This window comes from Monodon monoceros, unplaced genomic scaffold (genome assembly GCF_005190385.1).
Source record: "Monodon monoceros isolate NGI ecotype Baffin Bay Population unplaced genomic scaffold, NGI_Narwhal_1 Super_Scaffold_18, whole genome shotgun sequence".
Taxonomy (NCBI): domain Eukaryota; kingdom Metazoa; phylum Chordata; class Mammalia; order Artiodactyla; family Monodontidae; genus Monodon; species Monodon monoceros.
Window position 1 is genome coordinate 178,641,565 of NW_021703774.1, and position 18,822 is coordinate 178,660,386.

The 18,822-nt window shown below is 57.4% G+C and overlaps 1 protein-coding gene across 4 annotated transcripts; it reads right to left on the reverse strand.

The window, feature by feature from the left end:
* Positions 1-680: 680 nt before the first annotated feature.
* DFFB (DNA fragmentation factor subunit beta) lies at positions 681-18,673 on the reverse strand. Of its 4 annotated transcripts, XR_003794552.1 has the most exons (8): positions 18,380-18,673; positions 16,035-16,161; positions 12,922-13,110; positions 11,986-12,065; positions 9,823-9,993; positions 8,476-8,576; positions 4,766-4,911; positions 1,903-2,138 (listed from the first exon to the last, which is right to left on the reverse strand). XR_003794552.1 is itself a non-coding variant. In XM_029229917.1 (7 exons), the coding sequence occupies exons 1-7, from the start codon at positions 18,500-18,502 to the stop codon at positions 1,904-1,906; spliced, it is 1,026 nt and encodes a 341-aa protein (XP_029085750.1). In that variant the 5' UTR covers positions 18,503-18,673; the 3' UTR covers positions 681-1,903. The 4 variants fall into 4 exon arrangements, 3 of the variants coding, with proteins under 3 accessions (XP_029085750.1, XP_029085753.1, XP_029085751.1); XM_029229917.1 differs by lacking the exon at positions 4,766-4,911 and having other exon boundaries at positions 681-2,138; XM_029229920.1 differs by lacking the exon at positions 4,766-4,911 and having other exon boundaries at positions 681-2,138; positions 12,922-13,156; positions 16,009-16,161; positions 18,380-18,601.
* Positions 18,674-18,822: the final 149 nt, after the last annotated feature.

Here is an 18,822-nt window from a genome sequence, read left to right on the forward strand (position 1 = left end):
GGGGACGAAATAAAGTTTCAAAAAGCGTATTAAAACGCGTGTTAAAATTGCTCTAATTGGGAGTACTCCGAGGATGTGTTCTGCCAGCATTTAAAATGAACACCCGACCCACAGGCCAGGCCATGTGACACATGCAGATTTTTAGAAACACTTCCTACGTGAATCCACAAAATGACCTACCGGTGCCAGAGCAGTAGGGGTGTGGGGTGCGTCCTGCGAGCATTCCTGCGACTCTGTCGACTGCCATCGACCGCTCATCCCGCTTCCTTGCGCACGTCTGTGCAGGGGACCTAGGACCGGCCTCAGGCACGACAGTTCTCAGAGCTCACAGGACGCGGGAAAGCTGTCGCACTCTTGATCACCCTGATTAAAATTAGCAGAGAGAAAAGGTGCACGGGGCCAAGGCCAGGAGAGACCGGCACAAGCTTCCGGACACCTCTCCCGGCAGTCGCACCGAGGCGGCACGATGTGGGCAGCAGGAGCCCTGACCAGTCGGCTCTTGGGGAGGCCTCGTGCCCGGGCAGCCCTGCGCAACCGGAGGCCGGGGGCGGGGGAAGGAAGGGGTCCTTATGACAACTGTGCTGAGTTGCCCTCCAGAAACATGTCACGAAGAGGTTGTAACAGGCGCACTCCAGCAGCAGAGAGCAGGCAGCCCTGCCCTGGACACGCAGCCACGGAGCTGGAGGGACGGGGTGGGGGCCACTGGGCCTGGTCCGGCCTCCTTACTGCACAGATGGGACCCACCACGCTCCAGGACGTCCAGCCTATCCCACGTCCCCACTTCCCAGCACACTAGATCAGTGCCATGAACTGAAACAGCACTTTTCTAATCCCACGCTGAACTGGCACCTTCTAAAATGTGTGTATATTTCAGTGACGAAGATAAAATGATTTGGGTCAGCTTCTTAAAAGTCATTGACTCATTTTTTTCCTCATTTTCATCATTCTCAATGAGGGCAAACTTTTTTGACGTGTCTATTTTTAAAAAATCTTTATTGCTTTCGTGATTATACAGTACATATAAAAATTCAAGTATTATAAAATGTGACTTTAAAAAGTAAATTTAAAAAAATTATGAAATGCTCATTTCAAAAACTTCAAGTATTATAAAATGCATGATTTAGAAAATTAGTCCTTTGTGACCCAGTCACCCCACCCCACCCCCCCAGGTTTCCTGCTCTTCACACGCAGTGACGGTCTCTGCATGACCGGCACATACGTATGATACACACCCGTGTCACACTGGGCATGGCCGAGCCACCTGCCTGCCTCGTGCACTTAACAGCCAGCTTCCCACTTCTCACATAAACGCCCGAAACTGTTACAGAGTAGATGTGTCAGGTTGAGTCATGAAATTAATGCTATCTACCTGACCATTTTGGACCCACAGAAACAGCAATTGCCTATGGGTCAGCAGAATGCCACAAGCAGCCCCACGGACATTTGGAGGGTTTCCCACTTTCTGCAGTTAGAAATAATACAGCAGTGAATATCCTTGTATTTTACCCCAAAAGGGTCACGACTCTTTCGAGCATTTAGAAGAGACCAGAGGACAGAGCACTGTGTTTGCCTGGGGTGTGGAGGCCCAGAGGAGCTGAGGGCTCACACAAGCTCCCTGAAGCCCGAGTGGCCAGGCGAGAGGGGAGCCACCTGGCTGGGGACACCGCACACACACGTGGGTGAAGCCGGAGGGAGGCCACTCCTGAGCCTGGGTGTCCCGGGAGCCACCAGAATCATCCTCTGGCAGCTGGGCTTGCAGAGGTCAGGAGACAGCTTCAGAAATGTGCTCAAACCAGAATCTGTAGGAAGATTTTTTTCAAGTGTTTTCCGGGAATATTGGAGTGGCCAAAAAAACAAAAAAAGGAGCACCTGTTGGAAGGATGCACGTGCTGTCCGGGCTGCATCACGGGCGCTGGCGAGCACGGCGCTTCCTCCGGGGCACCGCCGGGGCTCGGTAGATCCTGCTGGGATCACAGAGGAGTTTGTGGGTGGTCTTCTTGTGGCAGGCGATGTGGACTAACTTGAGGTTCTCAGAGGTGAAGAGCAGGCGGTAGAAGTACTTCCAGTCCACTTCTCTCCCCTCAGCTTCGTGGATGGCCGCGGCCAGCGTGGGGACGACCGTGCGCTTCTTTTCTATCCTGCAAAGCAAGGTTAGAGACGCCGTCTCTGCTGTCCAATTTGTCACAATACCCCAGGCACCTGCCAGGCCTCATTTTCTGTTAAACCACAGAGATGGTTGAATGTGGTGTCTACTCGGCTGAGACATCCATCAAGGTTTGGCGGCTTCCAGGAGAGACAAGCGGAGATGGTTAAACTCGGCAGAGGAACTGCACTCAGGCCGTCCCAGACAGAGCAGGGCGGGCGCTGAAAGGGGCTCACCCTGTGGCCATCGAACAAGCACTGGGGACATCCCTCCACAGGCTGGCGGGGCTGCATCGCCGCACGCAGCCACGCCCGCCGGGCCAGCCAGCCTGGCAGAGCCTGATGCCGGCCACCCGGGCTTCTCACGTTTTACAAGTAGCTGGGGGACTTCCCTGGCGGTCCAGTGGTTAGGACTCGGCGCGCTCACTGCTGAGGGTGCAAGTTCAATCCCTGGTCGGGGAACTAAGATCCCACAAGCTGCGCGGCACAGCCAAATTAAAAAAAATAAGTGAATAAAAGTAGGTAGCGTGTACTTTTTTAAATACTGAAAAGTACACAGAGAAAAATGAGAGCCAACCGTAGTCCCATCACACTCACTCACCAACAACTTGGCTTCCTTGGCTACGTGCAGACTTAGCAAAAAATTACCTGATACTGTACGAACGTTTTTAAACAGAATCTTACAAATGAAGCTAAAGTCACCTCCAGCTACAGCCTTCGCTCTCACTTCCCGCCTTCCCTTCCCAGAGACGATCTCTATTAAGGGTCTGACATGTGTCTTTCCAAATTTCATCCTGTACTTTTATACGCATATGTGTGTCCACTTAAAACAACCGTGATGTTATCTTTGTGTAAACTGCTTTCACTTATAAGCAACAGTTCAAAAGACCTCACTAAGTAACCAGCCTAGAAGCTTGTAAACTTGACAAGATGGAATTGGAAACAGCACAGCTCGGGGGGCTGGCGGCAACTAGACCGGCAGAGAATCCTGTCCCCCATGACACAGAAAAGGTGAGTAACAATAAATAAGTATCTGAGAGTAAAAGAAAGAAGGCGGCTCCCCTCTGCAGACACAGAAACCAATGCTGGACCACAGGACTGAGCTACACTCCACAGCTCAACGGGGTTCCGGTCCTGATGGAGGCCCCAGGGGCCCTCAAGAGCCAGGAGGGGTGGGCCGAGATTCGCACCCCAGCCATTAGGGGAGGAACAGGTGCTGCTGGGGGTCCAGGGCTTTGTGAGGGGAAGGAAAAGCCTCTGCGTCAATTACCAACTGCTGCATAACCAGCCCCCCAAAACCTAGCGGTTCTGTGGGTTGGCCTGGCCCAGTCACGGGGCTGCACTCTGCTGAGGGGTTGGCCAGGAGCTGGCTCTTCTCCCCGCGGGGTCTTTCATCCTCCAGGAGGCCAAGTCAGGCTCCCCGGCATGGTGAATGTGCGAGCCCTTGCCAGGCACCCCCAGGTTCCTGTCTGCTTGATGCAGTGGGGGGATGAGGTAAGGACACCCGGCAGGTGCTGGTCACAGGGCACCACTAGTGTGACCGTCCTCCAGTCACGTGGAAAACCAGGACCATCAGTCCACCTCTCACATGTCCAACTTTACGCTGCACGTGGTAGGGAACCCGCGAGCAAGGAAAGCCCCCTGAAAGCCCCGGGCACCTGGTGGAAACATGCAGAACCGCTCGGTGGGGACACCCGGGCCGTCTGCAGACACCTCCCACCAAGGACGAACTCATGGCCCAGACACACACAAAGCACAAGGAATGCACTGCAATGCACAGAAGGATGCAGCCAACGGTGGCGCCCCCAGAACCCCAGGGATCTTAACACAGACCACTCCCTCTGCCGCCAACTGCAGAGCTCAGGGCCCCGAGACCACCCTCAGGGTCCACAGTTCGCTGAAAGGACTCGGAAGGCCCTGAGAGCCTTCACACTTACAGTTTACAGCCACGAAAGCATGCAAATTAAAATCATCCAAGGTTAGGGACACACAGGGCGGGGAGTCCAGGGCAGCTCCGGCCGTCCCCTCCCCAAGGAGTCATGGACAGTGCTCCCAGCAGTGGTGGTGACAACACACATGGAGAATCAGCAGACAGGGTCGCTCCCTGAGCCTCAGCATCCAGAGTCTTTACTGGGGCTCTGCCATGTGGGCACAGCTGACCACCCACAGGCTGACCTCATCCCCAGCACCCCCAGAGGGCAAGCTGAGACCACGTGACCCAAACCCCCCACCTTGGTCACACTGTTAGGCTGTCCAGTGATCCCCGGCCCCAGGGAAACAGAGACACTAGCAGGCAGGACACTCCGAGGGCTCAGAGGTGACCTCCCAGGGGTCGGGGCAAAGGCCAGACCTCTCTTTGCACACAACCATAAAATAAGTGTATTTAAAATAAAAAATAAAAATGAAAGCTGACTGGCATGAAGAGGAGCGTTTTTAAAAAATAACCCAAGAGCACTTGTAGAAAGGAAATATGTACTCAATGCTGAATGCACAGACTGAATGCATCAGAGCTGAAGAGAGAATGCGTGAACTGAATGTATAGGAAGTGTATTAGCCAGCTCGGACCACCGTAACAAAATACCATAGACTGGGCGGCTTAAACAATAGAAATCAGTTTTCTCACCATTCTGGAGGCTGGGATTCTGAGATCAGAGGGCCAGCGTGGTTGGGTTCTGGCGAGAAGTGTCTTCCTGGCTCGTAGACGGCTGCCCCCTCGCTGCGTCCTCACATGGTGGAGAGCAAGCCCTCTCTTCTTATGGGACCACAGTCCTATCAGATCAGTCCTATCAGATCCTCCCTTCCAACCTCATTTACGCTTAATCACCTCCTGAAGAGCCTATCCCCAGACACAGTCACCCTGGGGTTAGGGCTTCAGCACATGAATTTGGGGGACACAGTTCAGTCCGTGGCAGGAAGTCCGCGGGAAAGGGAATGTGTAAGAGCAGATGCAGCACAAGGAGGACGGAGGAGCTGGTCCAGGTACGTGAGGGGGAGTCAGAGAATCAACGCTGAAGAGCTTCCCAAAATTAAAGACAGACACATCTTCAGAGCAGAGAATACAAGTCCCGGTCAGAATTTAAAATGGAGGTCTGTACTAGATACACATCATTTTCAAAGAGAAAGGGAAAGTCTAAAGCTGCCACAGAAAAGCAGAGGAGACTGTCGGCAGCCTTGTGAACAGACGCCAGAAGATGAGACGTCATGTCTCCAAAGCACTGCCGGCCGAGTGGCCGCCGGCCTGCAGCCACGTCAGCTCAACAAGCGCTCAGGGCCTTTCTACGACCCCCCGACCCTCATCATCGACGGAGTGAGCCTGAGTGCCATGCGATCTGTGGGTGAGCGTAATCGAGGACCGACCCCGGGAACACGCCCACGCTTTGTGCAGGGCTCACGGCGAGCAGAGGGGGTGACACCAAGGTGACTCCACGGGGCCTGGAGGCAAGGGGGACGCAATTCTGCTTCCGATGTGCTCCACTCAGGGGCCCCACTAGGGGAACACAAGCAGACATCTATTTCCCAAACCACCGAAGGGTGGGGTGATGGGCAAGGGAAAAGGAAAACTCGGTTAAACACACAGAAAGCACAAAGGAGACCCAAAAGGGAAGGACCGGAACGGTGACTGGGAACCCAGAATCGAGGGCTAAAGAAGTCCAAACACATTTCCTATTTACTCCACCAACACTGGCCACAGTGGCCAGACGCTGTCCCGGCTGCAGAAAGATGCTGGGGACGTGCCAACACCACTGACCTGGCAGAGCCCGATGCTGACGGGGAGCACGGCCGTCACCACACAGGCAGAGGACGGCAGCCGTCAGCTCTGATGGGGCCATCTCGGACCCCATGGGAATAAGAGCAAGTGGGACACTCACCCAAACCCGGAGACATGTCAGAGTCGACAAGAAAGGGGCGGAAAGACAGCAGAGCAGCTTAAATCCAGCCACGCAGATCTGAGGCCACTCGCACTCACGCCCCCGCCACTGAGGCTCAGAGGAGGCGTGAGTGACCACAGCAGCGAGCGGGCACCAAGAGAGGCAACTAGGAATCCGGCAGCAACTGAAAACAAATGCCCACTTCTAACCAGTTCACGGAGCAGCGATAAAATCACGATGGAAATGACAGAATCCTTACACCTGAATAACAATAAAATTACCGAACTCACAGGTGGTAGCTAAAGCTGAAACTGATAGCCTGAAATGTATATGTCAGAAAACAGGAGAGATGCAAATTAACTAATAAGCAAGAAGAAACCCAAAAAAGTAGAAAGAAGGGATACAAAATAAAAGGCAAATGAATGAAGTTAAGGAAAAGGCCGAGGATGGTTTTGAAAAGAGGGAGGGAAGCGCTGATCCCAGACAGGAAGACTTCTCGCAACACCGGGTATTGGAGGAGGCGCCCTTAGCCCTCGGGGAACAGGATCCCTGCCCCGCCGCCCAGCCCACACGCCCGGAACTCAGGCGCGGAACATCCTCCCAGGACAGGCTGCACCCCCGTACGTGCACCCCTAAGCCTGCACATGCGTGGTGCAGCCCTTGTGGTGTGAGGGGGCCCGAGGGGTGAGAGAAGAGGGCAGGCTGCGGACTGCAGGCCACTGCGGCCACGTCCCGGAGCCCTGAGAAGTCCCAGGAACCTGGCCTGGGCCGCGGTGACACAGTCCAAGGGGGAGGACAGCACGTGCTGTACTGACAGTTTGTTACTCTTTAGTGTTTAACTATTTAAACATGTGGCTTGTGGCTTCAGCCCCATCAGAGTCGGGGTGGGCCTGTGTCCACGTCTCAGGGAAACAATCAGACCAGTGTTTTCAAACCCCCGCTGCCTGCTGTCAAAACTGCATTTTAAATTAAAAGCCAGTACGTGTATCTATGTGGACGTATGTGTATTCAGAAGAAGAGCGGCAGTGTAACTGGCACGTGTCAGGAGACATGACTCAGGGTCTGGCGTGCACGCTGCTGCTTCATCCGTGTTCTCTTCTAGGCCGGCCTGTTTCCCTCCTCAGATGCTGGCGGTGTGGCCCCTAGTGGGCCGTGAAAAGACAGGAGCAGACAGATGGCCTGGAGCCCCGAGATCATCTTGGGGTGCTCCAGGCAGGTCAGAAACAGCGCAGCCAACCAGTAGAGAAAAACTAGGATATCTTCATGATACAGGAAGGGAAGGATTTCACACAAAAAAGAAGAGCTACATCTCAGTGCACTGGAATTTAAACCCGTGACGATCAAAGACATCCCAGAAGCGAAAGACAAGCCCAAACTGTAAAAACATACCTGTAACACGAAGAGCCACCAAAGAATCAGTAACCAGGACGTGTAAAGAATTCTTACAAATTAATTAGAAAACCAAAGCCCAGTAAAAACTGAGCAGAGGAAGCAAGAGCCAGTTCACAGAACACAAGTGGCCAATAAACACACGGACATTCAACCTTCCTAGTAATCAGGCAAATGAACTGCAACAGGAGAATCTCTTTCTCGCCCATCAGACTGGGAGAGCGCAAAAAGAGGACTGATACCAAGAGGTGGTGAAGCCTGGGGCGCGTGAACCCACAGCCGGTGAGGGTGTCGGTGGGACCACCCTGGAGAGCAACCCGGCAACACGCAGGACGGGAGGCAGGGGACGTTAGGAGCCAGCACCGGACGCAGGCAAAAATCCACGTGTAACTTTACAGGAGGCCCTCTGCGTGCAGGGTTCCTTTGTATCCGCGGCTCGGTATCCGCAGAGTCAACCGATGTGGATGGAGCAGTACTCTAGTATTTCCTACTGAAAACTCCACGTATAAGTGGAGCCATGCAGTTCAAACCCCACGTTGTTCAGGGATCAACAAGAAAAGCGTCTCAGTTAAAATAATAAAATTTTCCTTTTCTGCCCTTGTTTTTAGAATGAGCTAATACACACATAAAATGATCCTGCCAGCCAAGACTTGCTAACCCTGGTTGAAGCAGGAAACGCCCTACACGTCACAACGCAGAGCTCCCACTCCCTGGGCGAGGCAGGGACCACACACAGCTGCGCCCGTGCCACACTCACCGGGCCGCAGCTGCCGACCACTGCCTCCGCCCACAGGTGGGCGCTGGCGGTGGGAGGGGACGCGCGGGGTTGCACAGGTGCGGACGGGGATCTGAGCCCACCGCGCTGAGTGACACCCGCCACGCAGCCCAGGAGTGTCAGCACCACACGATCCCGGCAACCCCTTCCACGCCACACGCCCACGACGTCTGTGGGTCCGTGACACGTGCGCTGGGCGCGTGGCGCACCAGGCAGCCCGCCAGCCGCGGAGGTTGGGCAGCGCCAGGTCGCAGGTGCACTCCGGGTCTGTGGATGTGGCCTTCAGCCCCACGCACTCACACATGGTCCAGGTTCCAGGTGCTAAAGAGGACGCGGCTCTCCCTGTTACTGTAGGGGTTGATGGAGTGTCTGGAAGCACAGTCATCCACGTCAAAGGGACCCTGGGCCGAAAGAGAGAAGGTAAAGGCCACGAAGCCAAGGAGCATCTCACTGCCGCTCCGCCCGCGACGGAGGCACCCCTTGGCAGGGCCAGGCCCCTATAAAGAGTCTGTTCAGGAGGTAAAGCATCCTGCCCTGGAACGGCACCCCATTCCCTCATGACCCGGGGGTGACGTTCTGCATCTGCGAAGGGGACAAGTGAGCCTATTAGCCGTTTGGGGCGCCAGCTTTCCCCATGCTGCTCCCATCACACGACTGCTCCCCTCCTGTCTCCTCCACGGCTTCCCGATATTTCCCTGAGACCCTGCACAGGCTGGGCCTCCGAGACGTGCGAAAACATCTCCTCCTCCCTGAAGCCCCCAGCCCCACTCCGGCCCCCGAGGGCCCTCACAGCCGTCCCGCAGGAAGCCTACCGCCCGACTCGCTTAGAGGCCTTTGACCCAGAGCCTGCCCAGGCCGGGGTGAAGGGTCTGGTCTCTGTCCCCGCCACACACACTGCCAGGCTCCAGGCGCGCCCCCCCGGGAGGGAGAGGTCAGCTGTGTGTGAGGTGTGACGCGAAGCCAGCTGGGAAGGAACAGCGTTTGGATCCTCACGGCCCGTCACGCGTGGGAGGGGCTGCCGGTGGGGGCAGAGGCATGGGGGCCTATGGGAGGGAGGCCGCGCCCACCCCCGCCCACTCTGGGCCCAGTGCCAGCGGCAGGAGGGGATTTTACTGGAAGTGCAACGTACAGCTTTCAAAGAGCAAGATGTGCCCTTAGCTGTCTCCACAGCTCAGAATGCTGCTTCCAGCTGACGCCACCCACCGCGGTGCCACGCTCAGCCAGAGCCCGAAATGTCACATCCGGCCACCGCCCTGCAATCCTGATGCTCTCTCATCCAGGATTTCCCGGGGGAGCAAAACACGCATCAGCCACCCAAACGAATGCCACCCCTCCTCTCACACCAGGGTGGGGTCTCGGCTCACGAGCAGTTGTGTCCTGCCGCCCGCGCCCGCCAAAGCTGTTCTCAAGTGAGGGCTCTGAACCAGCATCACTGTGGAATGTGTCAGAAATGTAGGCTCTCAGGCCTCACCAGAGCTGCTGCAACAGAGGCCCCGGAAGGGGCCCAGGGGGCTCACGAGCCCTCCAGGGGGTTCTGACACCACTGACGTCTGGAAGCCACTGGCTGAGACCCTCCCTCACCCCGAGGGCTGCCCCAGCTCACCAGGCCCTGGCCGGGGTGGCCCCGGGCAGGCGCTCATGGCTCACCTGGCAGGAGAACCAGCCTTCGGGCGTGCAGAGCCGGCGGCCGGCCTTCGCCCCCCTGTCGAAGTAGCTGCTGTTGTAGCGGGCGGCCTGGAGCTTCTGACACATGGCACCCACGACCCGCAGGTACTCTTCCCGAGCCTCCGTCACAACCAGGGACGCGCCAGACGTCACCTAGGAGAGGCAGGGGCACCGCTGGACGCGGGCCATGCGCCCAAAAACCCACCGCCGCCGAGGTCCCGGTCCACCAACGCCACAGCCCTCAGAGCCCCCGGCCCCTGGGGTCCCAGCGTGGCCCCGAGGTCGGGGATCCGGCCCCAGCCCCCTGGGGTCCCAGCACAGCCCGGAGGTCGGGGGTCTGGCCCCCGCCCCCTGGGGTCCCAGCATGGCCCCGAGGTCGGGGATCCGGCCCCCGCCCCTTGGGGTTCCAGCACAGCCCGGAGGTTGGGGGTCTGGCCCCGGCCCCCTGGGGTCCCAGCATGGCCCTGAGGTCTGGGGGTCTGAGCTCACACCGACTGTGCCTGTCTGACCCTGGGAAATTTCTCTGGGCCCGTAAGATGGAGCTTTGGTCACAATCAGATAAGAACTCAAGCTCCAGGCATCCTGGCCGCCCTGTCTCCCAAGCAGTGCCCACTGCTTTGCAGCAAGAAACCCGAGAGGAAGTGTGCAGGTGAGGAGTGACCAGCGCACTGCCGCCCACTGGGGCGCAGGTGGAGAGTCGCACCCATGGGAACAGCTGGGCCCACACTGAGCGCTGGGCAGAAGCAAGGAGACCGCCTGGCCCAGTGTGAGTGACAGCAGGTTAGCAGATGGGTCATCACTGGACAGGGGGCTGCACCCAGCAGGGGCTGGGAATGATGCCCTGGAGATGCCCACCAGCCAGCGCGGGGAGCGCGTCCTCAGCAACAGAAGGAGCCCGAGGGTGGCCACTTTCAGGCAGAGATGGGGGGCAGGGGGAGAGGGGGATCTGGACCAGGCCCCAGGACCTCAGACACCCCAGTCCTGAGGTTTCCTTCTGTGTAACGGGATCTCAACAGAGCGCGTGTGGGCAGTTCTGCAGCACCGACGTGCGGCCAGGCGCAGGTGAGGGGTGGGGGGGCGGGCGTCTGCAAAGGACGAACAAGACGCCCCACGGCTGACGTCCAGCCACGCAGCACAGGGGCAACAGCGCCCGCGGGCCTCTGCGGGGAGCGCCCAGCCCACCCCCGGGCTCCAGCGCCGGTTCTCTGAGGAACTGGCACAGAGGGCAGAGCCTGAGGGCCCTTGCCTGCCGCTGCCCCCAAACCCGCCCCCTGCCGCCTGTCCTCCCATGAAGGGTGGAAGAGATCCGCCCAGAACCCAGCCTCAGGGGCCAGTCAAGCACCCAGGTTATCCTCCAGAGAGGGGGCAACGCACCCCCAAAGCACCACAGGCACCAGTCCCCTCCGTGGCCTGCCCTGCTGCAGGTCATCTGTCAGCTGGGTCACCTCCCTGCTGAAAGGGAGCGGGACAGAGTGCACTGGGCCCGAGGACCCATTTCTCCTCGGAGGTGAAGTGCGTCTCCATCGGGAGACTTTCGGCTCTCAACCTGTATCAGCCTGCTTCTCACGCCTCCCGGAGGGGAGCCCAGAGTCAGAGCCTGGACCCACCACGACTCGGAGCCCCTGCTGCTGCTTCTTGGCGGTCAGACAGCTGCGCCTCGCACAGACAGGAAAGTCAACGGCAGTGCTGGGGACAGAAGAGCAGCTGCCCCTCCCCACCCACCGTGTGGGCGTCCATCCAAGCTAACGGTGGACGGAGACGGCTACTTGGGATGAGTTCACGTCGAAACTGAACCGCCCAACAGATGAAGGCGTTCAAAGGTGGGTTCGCTACTCACAGCCCATAGGGAGAGTTCACGCAGAGTGCAGGGAGGCAAAGTCTGCAACCCCGGACCCAGCTTGAGCTCTGACAAGTGGAAGCCAGATGTCGGCCGTGCGGGGGGCTCCCCGGGCAAGCGGCCCATCCATTGCTGGCTCACGTCCACCTGCACCCAGACTGGCATCCACAGCAGCACCTACCCCTGAACCCGCACCCACGCCAGCCTGTGCGCTCCTCCAACAGCCACGCTGGCCCTGGAGCAGAGTCCCAACAGCAGAGCCCGCTTCCTAAACCCGCCTGGCACACCCAGCATCAGTGTGGACCTACCTCTCTCAGGTAGCTCCGGATCCGGCTCTCACAGCTGTATCTCAGGTAGCCAGACTTGTTCCTAAACCGGGACTCCAAACCTGCCAGAAGGAGAGACAAGATGCCTGGAGCCCAGGGCCCGTGCTCTCCCAGGAGGGGCAGAAGGTGAGGGCCGTTTTGCTCAGCTCCATCTAGAGACGTTCTAATGGGGACCTGCACGCTATCCCTGGATTTTGTTCATTTGTGCAGAAGTCTGGTCCACCAGCACGGAGAATCTCAGAGGCCAGCGAGGGGCTCCTGCCTGGTGGCACCTCCAAGCCCCTTTCCCAAGAGGGCTGCAGTTGCTCAGGGCTCCCTCCGCCTGGCTTGAGAGGCCAGTCGGAAAGGTGGGAGCAGCCCAGGTGAATGGATAAAGAAGATGCGGTCCACCCAGGTGATGGAATATCACGCAGCCTCAAAGAGGAAGGGAATCCTGACACCTGCTTCCACATGGATGAACCATGGAGACATTAAATGCTGAGTGAAGTAAGCCAGATGCCGATCCCACTCATACGAGGCCCCTGGAGGAGTCAGAATCACAGGGACAGGAAGAAGGCTGGGGGCCGGGGCTGCGGAGGGGCGGGGAGCGATGTTCAGCGTGGGCGGAGCTTCAGTCTAGGAAGAGGAGGGTGTCTGAGGACAGATGGTGGTGACCCTGCACAACAACGGGAAAATATTTAATGCCAGCGGACTATACGCCTGAAAACGGTAAAGATGGGGAATTTTATCTTATGCCTACTTGACCACAATTGAAAATTAAATAAAAATAAAACGGCCAGTCCCAGGGCTGCCTGGCCCCTGGCCCCGCGCTTGGGGAGCCCCTGGGTATGGGAACTGACACAGATCCCATGTCCCAGCAAGCTGGCCCAGAGGAAGCACTCCCCACCCGCTCCCTCCAGGCCCGAATCCATGAGGCACCTTCGAACCACGGCGCGTCCTCAGCCCTGGTCTCGGCCGCGATGTTCTCGCTGACGGTGCCCAGCAGGTCGGCCAGGAGCTTCTGACGCAGCGGGGCCCGCTCGCCCGACAGCAGCTGCCGGGCGGCCTGGATGAGCTCTGCGTGCGGCTCCTGGAACACGCTCAGGAAGCGGTTGATGTCACTCGCATCTGCCACCGAAGGGAACAGAGAGGCCACCAGGCCTTGGAGCACTGCCTCGGGGAGACCACCTCCTCCCCCGGGACCAGCCAGACCCCTGCCCCGACAGTCACCAGCCCAGGGCTCCGGGCCTTAGGCCTGGCTGCCCGCGCCCGGCTGGTGTGAGGACAGACAGGGAGGACACGGGACGCGGTTGGGACAACGAAAGCCACCCAAGCGAGTTGCCGCCCTTCCCCTCAGCCTTCCTTCCTCCAAGTGAAATCACCTCGTCTTGGAACCTCCCTCGAGACCTCTCACACTCTAGGTTCGTCCCTTCACTGTCCTGCTGGCTCCCGGGGCCTTTCCGCTCACACCCGAAAGCAGCAAGCCCTCCGAGCAGGCACTTGGGACCGAGGGCTTCACAGCGTCCTACAAACAGAAGTCCAGACGCATGCGAGGAACAGGCCGCACGGTCCCGAGGGTCATTCCAGGGATATGGGGCCACTCAGGGTCCAAACATCAATCAGTGTGATCCACCCTCAACAGGCTAACCAAGAAAAGTCACGTGATCATAGCAACTGGCGCAGAAAGACAGAGAAAACCTTCAAGACCTAAAGCTTCGTGAAAAGGTCTCAGACTGAACACCAAAGCCATACGCGTAGAAGGATAAAAAGGGACAAGTTGGATTTCATCAAAATTAAAAATTTTACTCCATGAAAGACGCGGTCAAGAGAACGAAAAGACAAGCTGCAGGGACTTCCCTGGTGGCGCAGTGGTTAAGAATCCGCCTGCCAATGCAGGGGACACGGGTTCGAGCCCTGGTCCGGGAAGATCCCACATGCTGCGGAGCAACTAAGCCCGTGTGCCACAACTACTGAGCCTGCGCTCTAGAGCCCGCAAGCCACAACTACTGAGCCTGCGCTCTAGAGCCCGTGCGCCACAAATACTGAGCCCAAGTGCCGCAACTACTGAAGCCTGCGCCCCTAGAGCCCATGCTCCGCAACAAGAGAAGCCACTGCAAGGAGAAGCCCACACACCGCAACAAAGAGTAGCCCCAGCTCGTCACAACTAGAGAGAGCCTGCGCACAGCAACGAAGACCCAACGCAGCCAAAAAAATTTAATAAAATAAATAAATTTATTTTTTAAAAATCACATATACTCTTTGGCTCAGCAATTCTACTCCTAGGAATCTTTCTCACAGAAATAAAAGCATAATGGTCATAAGAACATATTTATAAAAAAAAAAAAGACAAGCTGCAGACTGGGAGAAAAGATCAGTGTCAACAACACATCTGACAAAGACTCATCCAGAATATATTAGGAAAAAATTCACAAAACTCAACCGTAAAAAACACCCCATTAGACAATGGACAAAAGACACTTCACAGGAAGGTTTACAGGTGGTAAATCAGCCCAGGTGAAGATGGTCAACACCATCCGTCGGGAGGGAAATGCAAGTCCAGACACCATCGCACACCCACCAGAACGGCTAAAGTGAAAAGAGCGACAATGCCAAGAGCTGGAGAGGCCGTTCTCGTCCCTGCTGTGGAAATAAGATGGGACCGCAGCTCTGGAAAGCGGCGTGCAGTTCCTTTTCTTTCCTTTTTTAACAACTTTATTGAGACTTAATTCTCTAGAAGTACAAGGAGGAAGGCTGCTTGCCACTAGGAGCGCACAGCAGACATGTCACCTTCACTGCTGACAGCAGCGTCCCAACCGAGGGGCGAGGCCACACCTGCACTGCTCTCGGGCTTCTCTCTCCGCCCTTTCGGCAGAGGAGGTAGGACAACCTCGGTCCTCAGAGCTCCACTTCCTTCCCCAGGCACCAGAAACATCTCCTGAAATGGAAGCCCCTTTGCACAAGGGCCAGACGACCCTCCCAGGGAAAGGGCACACACCTGGCCACCGGCCTATGGCTCCAGAGTATCACTTGTCATCCAGCACAGGCCCCCCTAAAGAACCAACTCCAAGAGCACCTGCTCCAATAAGGCAGCCCCGACAGGAGCCTAAGGACGGTGTGTCCGCAAACCCGACAGAGACCACACACTGAGCACAGCATCAGCCACCAGCCCATCCCTGAGAAAGTTGATAAAAGAAATTTTTACACATTGAGATGCACGGACGTTGTTCTGGCTTCTACATGAGTTAACGTGAATTTGATGCTAACTAAAACAGCCTTTTTGTGGCTGATCAAACATACACTGCACATCTGCTTTAATTATTAAAGAAAAGGGCACACTGACCAGAAGTAAAGAACATCCATGTTAAAGATAAAAATTAAATGCCCCTCTTCCTGGGACACCAATGCTGGTTACTCCTTCGATCATAAGGCTCCCTCCCAGGTGCCAAGCCCATGCTGACTCGCTGTGTACGTGCTGGTCTGGTTTTTTTTGAAACCTCGGAGAAATGCATCCCTGCCTTGTTTAAGGGTCTTTGTTCTGACAAGACATAAAACTGTGCTGAAAACCCTGCTTCTCTGGAGCAGTTTCTCAGAGTAACCTGGGAAGAGGGCTTCTGGGCTATAGTCCTCAGTCTGGCTCAAATAAAACTGTTCTGTTCTTATTATTGATTGGTTATTGATTATTTTCCACAACAAAGCCCAGCAGAACAGGACAGCCTCTCTCTCTGGCTCTGCCTTACCCACAAAACTGGGCAGGCTCCCACCGGCAAAGCCCTCCCTTCTGCCCTTAGGGGTTACTAGGACACTTCAAATGAATGTAAATAAAACTAAAGGAATTTCTTAAAAAGACACGTAGACCAACCAGCTGGATCACTGGCCTCCTGGCCAAGAGGATGGACAACACTGCCATCTGATTCTGCCTCTGGGGCTTCCTCCTTCAGAGCCCAGAGTAAGGGGGACCCCTCCCTCCCGGGGCTGGCACCCCCAGGCAGGCCCTCTGCACCTCCAAAGCCACACCAGCTTCCCCACAGATCTCCGAGGTCCCCGCCACTTACAACCCTGCCAGGTCTGCCCCGCAGTGAGAAGCACGAGCTCCGAGTCATCGGGGACACTCCAGAAGTAATCTCCAGTCACCTCCGTGCCATCCTCGTAGAGACACAGGGTGGAGCCAGGAACGGGGAGCTGGGAAGAAGTGGGGGAGGGGAGAGCAGGGTGGGATGCTTACTTCCTGGATCTCGGGCGGCCCAGTCTTGGGGTGGCGACCTGAGGCCTTCCCATCTGCAGCCCTCACAGAGAACAAGAAGGAACTACTACGCTGTAAAGAATCCCACTCGAGATGCAGTCTGCACGGACAGAGCACGTCCAAACAAGGGCACCTACTGTAGGTCGTTCTAAGACCTGGAAAGTCATAGAAATACATACACGGTGATAACCGCTTTGCAGGATTCACCACTCGGACCCTTCAAACCGAGCTCCTCCAGGGCACTTTAAAATCCAAGCCTGTGGGCTTCCCTGGTGGCGCAGTGGTTGAGAGTCCGCCTGCCCATGCGGGGGACACGGGTTCGTGCCCCGGTCCAGGAGGATCCCACATGCCGCGGAGTAGCTGGGCCCGTGGGCCATGGCCGCTGGGCCTGCGCGTCCGCGTCCGGAGCCTGCGCTCCGCGGCGGGAGAGGCCGCGGCGGTGAGAGGCCCGCGTACCGCAAAAAAAAAAAAAAAATCCAAGCCTGTTTCCAAAAATGACCCTTGACTGCTTGCACGAAGCCTGTAAACACATCCCCATCAACGAGGCTCATTGCCCGACAGGTGTCAGGACACATCGCCTAGCGCTCGAGTTAAGGAGAACATCTTTACTGAGCAGGGCCCACTGCCTCCGGCCACGGAAGTGTGATCAGCACACGGGACTCTTAACTTGGTGAGGTTTAGTCCTCTGTTGCTCGACACCAATCAGTTTTATGAATTTTTTTTTTACATCTTTATTCGAGTATGATTGCTTTACAATGGTGTGCTCGTTTCTGCTCCATAACAAAGTGAATCAGCTATACATATACATATGTTCCCATAGCTCTTCCCTCCTGCGTCTCCCTCCCTCCCCCCCTCCCTATCCCACCCCTCTAGGTGGTCACAAAGCACCGAGCTGATCTCCCTGTGCTATGCGGCTGCTTTCCACTAGCTGTCTATTTTACGTCTGGTAGTGTATATATGTCCATGCCACTCTCTCGCTTTGTCACAGCTCACCCTTCCCCCTCCCCATATCCATTTTTAATAGCAACTCCTCCCCTCTCCCCGACCCCACACACGCACACACAACCCCAGCACTGGTCTAAGCCCAGTGGAGGAAATTAATTCAATAAGGGTAAGAACAATGGCTCAAATACCTAGAATATTCGTGCCAAAGGGCTTTTAGAGGCCTCTGAGCCCAACCCTTCATTCTACACCAGGGGGAACCAGGCAGGGAACGGCCTGTGCCCTGGAGCACGATCACTGGAACCAAGTCCCTGGGTCTCAGGCCAGAGATGTCGTGATGCTCATGGTCAGAAGGGGGAAGTTTCCCAGGCCTCTCTACAAAGTCCCCCTGCTCTGACTGGGCCGAGGAGCCAGAGGAGGAGGTTGGGGGCTACTCCGCAGCACAGGAAATGGGAATTCCCTGGGGCCCAGATGTCTCCCACACTCCCTGGTTTTGAGGCACAAAAGCAGCACCTCCTATTCTCCCTAAATTTCTCCCAAGCGGGTGGGCTCCCAAGCGCTGGGGCAGAGGCTTCACTCAGGCAATCTGCTGAGATGCAGCACCAGGACCCAGAAGCCGGGAAGGACCCCAATTCCCCCGCCCCCCACCTGCAGCCCCCGCACCCGCAGAGGCTGGGCTAAGAGGCTTCCAGCGTAGCTAGACCGGGGTTTAAACACCGGCCTTTCCTCGGTGGCTATGGCACGTTGCTTAGTCTCTCGGTGCCTCAGTTTCCTCATCTTTGAAATGGGGGTGTCAGCGCCCGATTCACTGGGCGACAGGTGGACTCCACGACAGCCCACGTAAGGAGCCAGGATGGAGCCCGGGGTCGGGCACGTGGCCGTCGGCAGTGGTCAGGCTCAGGCTTTCCGCCCTGGGGATATGGACAGTGCCCCCTCCCAGCGACTGTCATTACTCGGGGACGCACTGCGGCTCGGTGCAGCCTGAGATCGGCCAGTGTTGACACTGCAGGACGACGGGCCAACATCTTCCCCGCTCAAAAAGAGTGCTCTGGGCAGGCTCGCTCAGTCAGACTCGCCCCACCCCCCCCACCCACCCCCACCGCCACGCGGCCCGGGGCGCCCGCAAGCAGAGGCCCCCAGCCCATCGGCCCCCAGCTTCTCGGCCCGGGGAGCACCTGCAAGCGGAGGGCCCCCGCCCCCCGGACCCCGGGGCACCTGCAAGTGGAGGCACCCCTTCCGCAGCACTTCCTCGCAGTTCCTGCCCGCCACCCCAAATTTCTTCTGGCTGTGCAGGGCCCGCAGCTTGAACCTCTTGAGCTTCTGGAGCACCGCAGACATCCTCAGAGATTCCGGCCCCGCGGGCGGCGCCTACGCGGCGAGCCGCGCCTTGTGTCCGCGCCTGGGGGTTTCCACCAAGTGGAATCAAGGCCCCGCGCCGCCCCCGCCCCCGAAACTACACTACCCAGAAGGCCCGGGAAGCGGCGGCATGACCCCGCCTTGTGCGCAGGCGCCGTTCCCTGAAAACAACATTACCCAGAAGGCCCAGGAAGAGGCCGTGCGACCCCGCCTTGTGCGCAGGCGCGGCGGGGCGGGGTCGCGCACGCGCGGAAGTCCGGGCGGGCCGGCCTGGTTGTCATGAGAGCGGCGGCCGCGGCCGG

Excerpts from the sequence above, each read along its gene's own strand:
- DFFB (XM_029229920.1), bottom strand. The coding sequence starts at position 18,502 with ATGTCTGCGGTGCTCCAGAAGCTCAAGAGGTTCAAGCTGCGGGCCCTG. Across the intron at positions 12,066-12,921 it reads GGACGCGCCGTGGTTCGAAG|GTTTGGAGTCCCGGTTTAGG; the intron begins GTGCCTCATGGA and ends TCCTTCTGGCAG. Across the intron at positions 9,994-11,985 it reads TCCGGAGCTACCTGAGAGAG|GTGACGTCTGGCGCGTCCCT; the intron begins GTAGGTCCACAC and ends TGCCTCTCCTAG.